Raw genomic sequence first — 11,524 nt, forward strand, 5'->3', positions numbered from 1 at the left:
GGAATGGTGCCCTAAGAAAAGGTTCTGCAACCTCGCCGTAACTATACAAACACACACACACACACACACAATCACAAATTCGCAATCACACACAGACACTAAGAACAGATTGAAAAGAAGGAAGAAGAAAAAAAAAACGAAACTAAATGGGATAGTTAAAAAATTTACGGTTGTTCCAAATTCTTCCCCCTAATTTTATATACTGATAACAATAGTAATCATATAGCAATGAAATTGAGGATTTTCATTTGCAGAAAATGACATTGGAATCCAATTTGGCTTGACTTTCTCTAAGCAGTGGTGAATTATCAGGAGGGGAAGTCCAGACGATGTCCTTTAACACCAGTCTAAGCTCCATCTCTACTGTCTTTCTTGACTTCAACCACCAAGAAAGACGGCAACACCTTGATTTTGGATACAAAAGTTTTAAACCGAAGATGAGATAAGGGGGTGGTAAAGATGTCGGTCACTTGATCCTTGGTGGCGATAAACCGGACTTCGAGATTACCCTTGGCAACCTTATCCCGAACTTGGATCCTGTGCATCCAGGCTGCATGTGCAGCACCAGACTCAAGGCGGCGTACTTTGACTTCCTTACCCCTGCCCAAGCACCTTGCCCGAGCAGGGGTAAGGCGGTCAAAGCGCGCCGCCTTGAGTTTGGCGCTGCACATGCAGCCCGACTGCCCAGATGCACAGGATCTTTTTCAACCTTATCCCATACAAAGTGAAAATCTATTTCAACATGCTTGGTACGAGCATGAAAGGCTGAATTTGTTGTAAGATAAGTGACACCAACATTATCACACCAGAGAGTGGGCGTGGATGGAAGAAACACATGTAACTCCTTGAGAAGGGACTGAAGCCATGTAAGTTCAGTTGCTGTGTTTGCAAGTGCTCTATATCCGGCCTCAGTACTTGAGCGAGCAATCGTGGCCTGTTCACGAGAGCTCCAAGATATCAAATTAGTACTATGGAAGATAGCAAACCCCCTAGTAGACTTTCTATCATTAGGGCAGCCAGCCCAATCAACATCAGAGTAAGCGAATAATTGCATTCGATGTTGGTGGTCCAAACGGAAGCCATGACCAAATGTACATTTGAGATAGCGCAAAATGCGCTTAACCGCAGACCAATGATCAATAGTAAGGCATTGCATGAACTGACAAACTTTGCTGACGACAAATTGGAGTGACAACCGGTTTGCATTCGACCATGTTGGTCTTTTGTAGAAGATCTGAAAGATATTGGCGTTGAGATAGAACCAAGCCGATAGAGTCCCTTGTGACACTGACCCCAAGAAAGTAATGTAGTGCCCTAGATCCTTGATTGCAAACACAAAGGCCATAGTCGGAAGGAACTGAGTGAGAATCGAAGTGCTATTGCCCGTGAGAATGGTGTCTTCCACGTAAATCAGAATATACATAGTGACATTGTCCCGATGAAAAAAAAAATAGAGAAGTGTCAGTTTTCGAACCACTGAAGCTATATTCAAGAAGAAACAAGCTCAACCGGTCGAACCAAGCGTGGGGCTCCTGCTTTAAACCATAGAGAGACCAGTGTAGGTGGCACACATGAGTAGGATGATGAGGATTCACAAACCCAGGCGACTGGGCCATAAACACCTCCTCATTAAGAAGCCCATGAAGGAATGCATTTGGGACGTCCAAGTAACGGATGGGCCAAGATTTTGAAATGGCGAGTGAGAGGACAAGGCGAATCGTTTTTGGTTTAACAACAAGGCTAAAAGTCTCGGTGTAGTCCAAACCCTCTTTTAGATTATACCCTTTAGCAACTAGACAAGATTTATATCTGTCGAGGGTGCCATCAGCCTTTCTCTTGATCCGAAAAACAGTTTGAGGAGAGCAATAAACTCTTCACCCATGGCCTGGCGCCATGCAGGAGATTTATTTGCCACCGTGAAGGAGGACTATTCAGTGACAGTAAGAGGTAGGGTGGTGGTAGAGTATGCCTTTGGACGACGGGTACCGTCCCCTTGGTGATCATAGGATGTCGTTGTGGAGGCGGAGGGCTCAAGGTAGGGGCAGGTAACTCGACGACAAGGTCAAGGGAGTGTAGGGACGATGTAGTAGGGATTGATTTATAGAGGGAGGGGAAGGAGGCGAGACGGGCTGGAAGGTGGAGCTAGGGTTGCTGTTTGGAGAGGCACCAGTGGGGTTCGGATCAAGAAACCTGATCTACTGATACCATATTAAGATAGAAGAAGATAGAAGAAAGAGAGATAGACAGAGGAAGAAGGTTTACGTGGTTCGGTTGTTTCAACCTACATCCATGACAAGGTGTTGTTTTTCACTATTTGATTTGTTGTGTACAATCCTTGTTTAAAGATAAGTCTAGTTCTCTATTCTTGGTTACAAGAGACATAGGTCAAACAAATGGAAAATTATCCTCTCCAATTCCTTAAAGCTTGGCAGTGCGGCAGTGCTAGGTGGAGATGCTGACATGTGGCAGCTCGGACACGTGGCACTGCTTGGATGTTCAAGCTGCCATGTGTTGGCATCTCCACCTAGCACGGCCGCACTGCCTAGTTTTATGAATTGGAGAGGATAATAATCCCAAATATGTGTCTCAATAGGATTTTTTTTTTTTGGGTTGAAAGTCTCTCAATAGGATGACATCTATTTGTTGGAGTTCTATTTGGATAACCACTGCTGAGTTGTCTCTAAGGAAATCTGATAGCATTCATATTAACTGTTACTTTAAACTAATTATTGAGCACCTCTCCTACTTGTAATTTGCTGAAAGTTGACCATTGAGGTGGGTTCGTGGTCTTCTTTATCACAAGGATCCCACCCAAGCCTACCAAATGGCAAGTGGTGGCTAGTCTAGATAATACCAAACAAATTGGCAAAGAGAGACTCATGGACAACTGAAACCTTCCAAGGAAGACCATTACTTGGCAGACAAGAGGCAACGGCGGACCTATACTTGATGGGAGCTATATTTGATACAAGGTAGAGGAGAGTGTCCAGAGCCAAAAGAAAATGAAATATCAGTAGTGCTCAAATCGACAGACAACCAGAAGTATGAAGAGATGCCTATCACAGAATATGTTAGGTATTCACCTGATTAAAGAGTTGTTGCTGAGATTTGAGAATGGATTCCTTGTGCGGGTAAAGAGTTCATACAACAAGATGATGGCATTCTAAAGGTACCAAAAATAAGAGAGGAACTAGGAGGATTCCAGAGAACTAAAAGTTCTCATCCCCCCCACCCCTCCCCCACCCAAAACCCTCCCCCAAGAGGTAAAAACAAGAAAAGTTCCCAATCAAAATCCAACCCAAGCTTTTTTCTTTCTGCCGCTCTTTACATTTGCCCCGAACTCATTTGCAGTTTGCAGCCTACCCTTTACTCTGCAAATGCGTTTTAAAGAATACAGCCTCTCTCTCTCTATTTAATTTCTCCTGTTGGCTAGTTTCCAACCTTCTTAAGACCATTCTGTTGCTGTTCTTCCTTCCCCATCACCCTTCCACCATCAATCCCTTCCATGTTTCCATTGCATTCCCTTATCTGAACTTTTCCCTCCAGTTTACCTTTGGGAGAAGCATTGCAATTACTACTGGATCTATCCAATCCATTCTCGTCCTCTGGTGCAGATGGCATCTCTGCTGCAAAGTTCACTTCAGTGGCATTGGCTGGCGTTTGCTGTTGAGCTCCTTGAGGAGGTGGGGGCTGGGCAGAGCCTGGAGGGGGAAGGAAAACCCCAGTGCCAGGAACTGGGAGTCGAGGAGGAGGATGCCTTGGAGGAACAGCTGCCCATCCGGCTGATACGGGCTGCAGTGGAACTGGGCCTGGATATGGCACAGCTGGTGCCACTGGGGCTGGCACAAACAAAGGCTGCATGCCATTCGGAGGTGGGAGGTGTTGTGGGCGGATGGGCGGAGCTGGCAGTACCCCAGTTGCCGGGATATTTCCATAATGCTTGGGACCCGCAGGATGGTGAACATGATTTAGAGGCCTAGAAGATGGTGGGCCCCAAGGGGACGACGGTCGTGTTGCAGTGGATGAGGAAAGGCGCAAACTATCATTCGACATGATTTTCTTTGGTTGAGACTTAATAAAGGTAATGAGTATACGCTGCCTGCGAAGAGAAGAGATTGCATATTTGGCGAAATCTGCACTTCTACCTTGCATCATGAGAAGAGATCTACATTTCCAGAAAGAAAAATAAAATTAGAGTTAAGTTGTGGGAACCCTTTTAAAGCAGCATGCATACAATTATGGAGTCAACATATTACTGGTTAAGGAAGAACATGTCATTTTGCTTTCCACTCCTAATGTTTGTATCTAAGAAAAGTTCTAATTACTGCCATTCTTATGCTCGAAGGTCAGTCCTTTTCTTACATCCAACATTAAAAGAGGACAGCAAAGTGACAATATATGAGTCAACTTTCATGAGGACAAATGAAGGTTTCACCAACCGAAAAGCATTTTCCCAGAAAAGGTTTGCTATATTTCCATTTATCATTTCTTTTTTAAAAGTTATGAGTTTCACCTTGATCAAGAAACTGACATGATGGACAAATTTTCTTCTCTTTCTTTTTATTAAATACAAAAACTAAGATATGATATAGCTCAGTAAGAATACATCAGGCCATAATAACCCATTCCAATGAGAATATAAAGTTTACAGTTCAATTAGTTTTGGGCTTACTAGCATTTAGGGTTCTTCCAAAAAAATTTAGGATTCTAAGTTATGGATGTCTGCACATCTATACACAGGTCAATCTTTGTCATCTAAACATATGGGGACTAATCAAATAACTTGGACTAATACCAAGAAAAAAGTTTCTATTTTATGGCTCAACATTGCTTTCAGAAAATACAGCAACCAGAAACAATGATGATGCATCAGAAAAATTGCATGGGCCTCATAAGAAAATTGCATGGAACTGCAGTAATATATGGATTATAATAGACCACTCCATGCATGAATTTGGATCAAGCACCAGAGAGTTTTGTATCAGGGTGGTTTTCAGTTAATAGTTCACTTTTGGTATTCTTTATTGTTTATCTTCTTACCCAGTAAAATCTCAGTGCATGAAAGTTTAATCTTGTGAGGGTCTGCAGTGCCCTCACACCAAGGGTTATGGTAATTCTAGGGACGAATTAATTACAGCTTACATTAGTTCCAGCCATGGGACATCTATTTGAGCAAACCCACAAGAAGTGAAAGGTTCCCTTCAAGGCTTTTTATCTAGAATTCTGTTTGTGTTATTCAACGAGGCATCCAGGTTTCTGTGAGATTTTATACTATGATCCAAGTGAAGGATCAAGTGAAGGTTCTACAGATACTTCGGTACTATGCACCCTCACCATTGGTGATCCAGATACTAAGCTAATTACAGAAGCCAGAATTTCACAATCAGTTTGATGTGCTTAAAGGAGAGAGGGGGGGGGGGGGGGAAAGGTTTTGTGAATAGAAAATGCTTACCCTGCTGAAAGAGAAAGCTTGAGACAGCCTCTATATTCCCCTGGGTGGTCTATTCCAATTACTCTGCCAAAAGCCATTTCGCATTCTGTCAAGAACAGCATGCAAACAGGCCTTCCAAACCAAGGTGGAGACATGAAGGGCTGCGAGTGATCCCCCTACAAAAATCAGCCACAAAATTAGTCTTGCATTATGCAGAAGTTTTGTCCTGTTTGCATTTATACAGGTTCTAACCTCATTAAAGAAATCCACAATGCAAGAATCTGGCTTCACATTCATAACCTCCAAGCTAACCAAGCGATCTATTATGTCCTGCAGCAGACCTGGGATAGCTTCCACCTTCCGATCTACAGAATTTGATTTACATCCCAGAAACATTTCCAAATTAAAGAGAATGTCATTTGTAGCTCGTAAAGGACTAAAAAAAACCACAGCAAAAGGTAACAGGTTGAACATGCCTTTGGAGGTGCCAACCATTTGTTCATCTTCTGGAGGTGCATCAGCAATGGAGAGGCCCAGTTGAATAATTTCTCTACCACGCCCTTTCATTGGTCTTTTTGTGACCATAAACATCTGTCCTGCTACCCATCAAACCAAGTGAAAAAACATTTAGCTTGATAAAGGAAAAAGCTGATAATGCTTCCTGTAATAAGAGATAATAGATTGCTACTGAAGTATTTTTTGTATAGAAGCAGAGATACTAATGAATTTCTGACTCATTATGTAAGGTCGACACTAAGAACTAAAAGTCTCAATTTCCTTCTTGTTCTTTCTCCTCTGTTATTTTCTCTGTGATCCAGTCTGAAAGCAGTTCTCTGTGTGTGTGTGTGTGTGTGTGTGTGTGTGTGTGTGAGTGTGATCCTATGATTGCTGATATTCTGATTGTGTCTGGGCAGTGCAGCAACCATTATGGCTATCTGTGTCAGTTCCACATTGTATTATCATACACTTCTATGCAAACACATATATCTGAGGAGTAGTCAATTGAGTTACAAGTATTGTGCTACTAGACTACAAGCTTCGGCAAGGAAGAAATATCTGGCCTGCATCCATAGTTGTCAGAGCGTCGAGGCAAACAACAATAGTTACCAGCCATCTTCACATCACCTAGGCTATGTCCTGGGAAGGACTATGTTATATCCCACTTTATATTTTTCAAGCATTTCTCATCTTATAAATTTGAAGGTATACATAATGTAGAGTTCTATAGGTTAAAAATAGAAAATAATGGAGAGAGAAAAAAAGGCAAGATTGACCTGCTCTGGGAAACTAGACACACGAGGCGACCTGTGGCCTGGGTGATACCTTGAAGCTAAATCTTTTTTTTTTTTTTTTTTTTTCATTTGATAGACAAAAAGACCATTTTAGAGACAAGGAGAGAATGTACAGTTAAAACTGTATGACACAGATTTAGCTCTACACTACATTGATTATTGACAAAATAAAGAAAAAAAATATTATTCAACTTCCGATCAACTACAAATAATGTCGAGCAATTGGAAGCCCTTTGGAAAATTTAAACATCTCAAATTTATTATGTTGCTTTGGGCCATCTCATTGTATATTTCAATACTCAAAATCATGTGGGGCAAATTTTGGACTTAATCCTTGAAAATCTTCCTCTGTTCCTTTCATTCCAAATACACCAAGTGATACCATAGAGGATCTATATCCACAAAGCACATATATTTGGGTTGAGATTCAACTTGGGCTGATTTCAAAAAATCATTTTTAACTCTAGGGAGGAATGCATTTTATATCAAACAAGCCCACGAAATACCTCCACATAAATGAAGTAAATTCAGTGCAATTGGGGGTTTGTAATCCTTCAAGTGATGCTACTTCTATTCATTCAGCATTTCGGCTGGACAGTGGCATCGTTGCCTCCGCTGTCCTTCTCTTCAAAAGTGAAAGGTTTGGATGATATGTATGATGCTTATCAACAAGGGAAGCACCATACATTTCTTTTCCCTCTCATGTTATTAGTCATAGATTGAGTCCTTCCAAAGTAATCCACTCAGACATCCAACCAGAGATGAAGTTTTTAGGGTTATTCTCATTTCAGATGTTCTCGGATGTTTGCTCCAGAATGACAAGGCTAGTATCAATATCAATAAGAGACAGTTCTAAGCTTTTATCCATTTTTTAAATGTTTAATAAAGAAATGGCTGTAAAATTTTACAACATGAAAAAACAATTTTAATATATCAGAATGAAACCTTGCATCAGAATTTCACATGCATCTGAATTGTTGATCTATTGTTAATAGTTATTCCTGAATTCTGGTTATTCTCACATCACTGTGATCCTAGTTAATCTGAGTTTCTGAAACCTAATCAGTTAGTCTTCTAGAAACCCATCAGTCACGTTGCGGCATCTCCTTAGCATCAATCTTGAGCACCCATATCTCTATTTACTAAATCCACACTTTGTACATTAGAGAAAAGGAATTATTTCCAGAAATCATAGTTCATTACTTTTTCAAGGTCCAATAAGAGAGGCAAAGAAATCAATGATTTTTTTATTGTGAGTTGCTGATAGTAAAATACTTGGACATATATTTAGGTGTATCTGTCAAGTGGTTATATGCAATCCATCATCTGTCAGAATCACTCTATTGTGCCGCCAATCTATTGATTCCATTCATTGCCAAAAACAAGGAATACTAAAATCCACCATTTCATGGATCATTTCCATCATATAATAGATTGGAGTATCTCTTCTACAAACTCATACACACACTTCTGAGGGGGAGGGGGATTTTCCTCAGTTCCAACAAAAATTGGACCTGGCAGAGATGCTTCTATTGAAAAGCAGACAAATAAACTAATGATACTAAAGAATTAAGAAGCGGGGGTGATTTCGGTAAACCGATGCATAATCCAGAGGAATAGTGAAGTTGTGAGTAAACTTGCCTTGGAGCTGTTCTTTCCGCCCAGTAGCTCTCAACTCATTCACCAATGAAACGATCTTCGAAATGTTTGAGCTATCAAATAGTTCTTCATACAGTTTTAGTCCTTCAACAACATTAACCTATAGGGCAAGTTTCAATTCCTTTTAAAGGTAGCATAGATATCTAACAAGAAAACAGCTGTTATAACAGGTAGAACTACAAGATATGAATGTTCCTTATCGAGTACAAGATCTTACCGCCTTCCCATCAAATATCTCGGTACCCACAAAAGTTTTTGGAATGGGAGTGGGATTCTGCTTTTCATCCTGGTTTGGGATTCTATCTGCATCACTCTTTTGAAGGGCATCACAAGTTCCTGATATGATAGCAGAACCAAAACAAAAATTAGAGTTTCTTCCAAATAAGCAGATGTTGCTCCATTAGTAATTGTAAAAAAGAAAATCAGGTTCTATAATGAAACTGAGCACACAAATTTAAAAAATAAAATAAAAAAATGAAAAAATGGAATACTTTTTCATGGGTTTTCTCTTTTACACATTTTTATTTTTTTATCTTTATTGTATCTATCCCCTAAAGATTAAAATCACATGCATCATTCCCACAATAAGGAAAATTTTAAAACAGGTACCTCAAAGGCCCAATCTTGTTCATGATTTGAAGTAGCCAGTGCTTTCTTTTTCTTTTCCTTATTTTTTTTTTTTTTTTTGTATAGTGAGTATAACAGTCCAATCTGTTTAATAAACATCAGCAATGTAAGCCAGCATACTGCATACCTGTTGAGTTATTAGTGATGCTGGCATCCACTGCCTCTGGTTCTGAATTTTCATTCTTCATACCTTCTGAATTTGTTGAACCATTTGAGTTGCTATCTACATGAGACCTTGTCATTCCACCAGTTCCTGCAGAAAAAGACCCAATACAATAAATCAATGTTAAATAATATACTGTTTTGACTACAATGAATTATTTCCATTTAAAGAACACTTTCCTCAATTTTCAGTAATTACGAAATTTTCCTTCTTTTTTGTTGACTAATGTTTAATAATGCCATGGAAACTAAAGGAGAACAATAAGTGGTTACCAGTGTGTAAAGGAGGACAAATTTATGATATAAGAAATCGAGCATATTAGGAAGCGGGAAGTTTGGTCACACACATATTATACATTCTTTCATAATGCAGTAAGTTTGAAACATAGGAAGAACTATCTGCAAGATTATCAGCAACAAGTTCAAATTATATATTGCATTGCACATATAAATTTAATGTGAAAATAATTAAAAACAAGTTATTTATTTCATAATTATGCATTAACTATGTCTCAATTTTCAGAAGGGGGTGCCATTGTTATATAGGTTTCAGATGATGATGATACTAATTCAGAAAAAAGTATTTAATGTTAGTGCAGTTCATTTGAACAGGGCACATCCTCGAACTTAAATCACAGTACAGAGTTAGTGCAGTTCATTTGAACAGGGCACATCCTCGAACTTAAATCACAGTACAGAGGTGAGACAATTCTGCTACATGTTTTGCAATACCATTGTATGTAATATGAAGGTGAAGCATATAGATGCAAAAGACTTGCTCCTCCTCAAAAAGCGTTATTTAATTCCCAAACATATAGTAAGCATCCTCGAACTTAAATCACAGTACAGAGGTGTGACAATTCTGCTACATGTTTTGCAATACCATTGTATGTAATATGAAGGTGAAGCATATAGATGCAAAAGACTTGCTCCTCCTCAAAAAGCGTTATTTAATTCCCAAACATATAGTAAGCAGTACTTAATTTTTAATATTATATACTAACCTGCTTAGTTTAGAAAGTACAAATAAATATGCAATAGAAAAGATTTGTGGTTGATTTCCAAGATCGCGGTATTACAAGATCAGTGCTCTCACAAATTATTCAAATTTGATGTGTCAAATGAGGAAAATTTTATTTCAAGGACAAATATCCTATTTGCATAAAGTATAGAATTATACCAACAACCACCATTACCTTCTTTCTTCTCTGCAATTGCTGAAACTTTTTCATCTGATTTCTCAGCCTTTTCCCCCTGTTTGACAGCTTCAATCTTTTCTGTTTTTTCTTCAGTTTTATCTGAATCAGCAGGGTTCACGGATTGAACAGAAATATTCACATCAACACGATGCGGTTCCACACTAGATATGTGATTCTCCTTGACAGTTCCAGACCTGAACCCCTGTCTAGTACCAGCACCGAACGACGTGGGTTTTTTAAATTCCCTCTCCGTGATTTTCATCTGATCAAAATGCCTCTGCTGTATTCTCCATTGTGCCTGTTGCAATGCAAGTATGACTTCAGCAACGGAGAAATACTGTTGCATATGAAGAACAGGATTCCAGTTACAGCGGCGCTGTTGGATGCAGTTAAGGACAAAATCGTACTCCCCAGGCTCACCAATGGACCTCAAATGGTGACACAACGAATCAATTATGGCATTCGCCGCCGCAAATTCTCCTCTTAACCAGCTGATAAATCCGTCGCGCTCATCTGGAAACCACTGCTGTCGGTGGTGGACCTCTCCGCCACCGCCACCAACACCACCGACGCCGCTACTCGGAAACTGCATTTTATCAGGGATCATCACATTTCCCGATTGCATTGCCATGAAACTATAACTATATCGATCCCATTAACGCACAATTAGGCAGCTCAATTGTAAGATCTATCCTCTTTTGTACAGAAACAGCTTAAAACCGACACAGAATCAAGTACTAACACCAACAGCAAAAACTACATAAATTGAGCAGGAATCCAGCATTCGATACATAGCAGTCTTCCAATAATATTAAGATTAATGAAGCTTAATCTGCACCAGACGAGCAAACTACACCTCCGAAACACGCTACAGTAGTAGAATACGTATCAGAAGCTCTCTAAACAATTACAATTGACGATCACGAAACTACAACAACATGAATCTAAATTAAAATAATCCAGAAATTCCTTCTGTTTCCTCAGTTGATCCCTTATGCAATAACAACGTAACGAAATGCATAAAGGATTGAAAAACTACAAAATTTAAGTGTCAGAGATGAAACCAGACAGAGATCCAGTAAAATTTCAAAGCAACCAGAAAGAGAAATGAGAATTCTCCACTGGAAAACTGAAATGCAGGGAGAAGAATAAAA

At 39.6% G+C, this 11,524-nt stretch overlaps 1 protein-coding gene across 1 annotated transcript; it reads right to left on the minus strand.

The window, feature by feature from the left end:
* Nucleotides 1-3,078: 3,078 nt before the first annotated feature.
* On the minus strand, nt 3,079-11,295 carry LOC122667837 (RNA demethylase ALKBH10B-like). Its single transcript, XM_043864285.1, has 8 exons — nt 10,368-11,295; nt 9,137-9,262; nt 8,600-8,718; nt 8,365-8,482; nt 5,908-6,027; nt 5,684-5,796; nt 5,453-5,607; nt 3,079-4,165 (listed from the first exon to the last, which is right to left on the minus strand). Exons 1-8 carry the CDS (start codon nt 10,999-11,001, stop codon nt 3,430-3,432), a joined length of 2,121 nt encoding a protein of 706 aa, XP_043720220.1. The 5' UTR covers nt 11,002-11,295; the 3' UTR covers nt 3,079-3,429.
* Between the last annotated feature and the right edge of the window lie 229 nt (nt 11,296-11,524).

This window comes from Telopea speciosissima, chromosome 7 (assembly GCF_018873765.1).
Source record: "Telopea speciosissima isolate NSW1024214 ecotype Mountain lineage chromosome 7, Tspe_v1, whole genome shotgun sequence".
Classification (NCBI taxonomy): domain Eukaryota; kingdom Viridiplantae; phylum Streptophyta; class Magnoliopsida; order Proteales; family Proteaceae; genus Telopea; species Telopea speciosissima.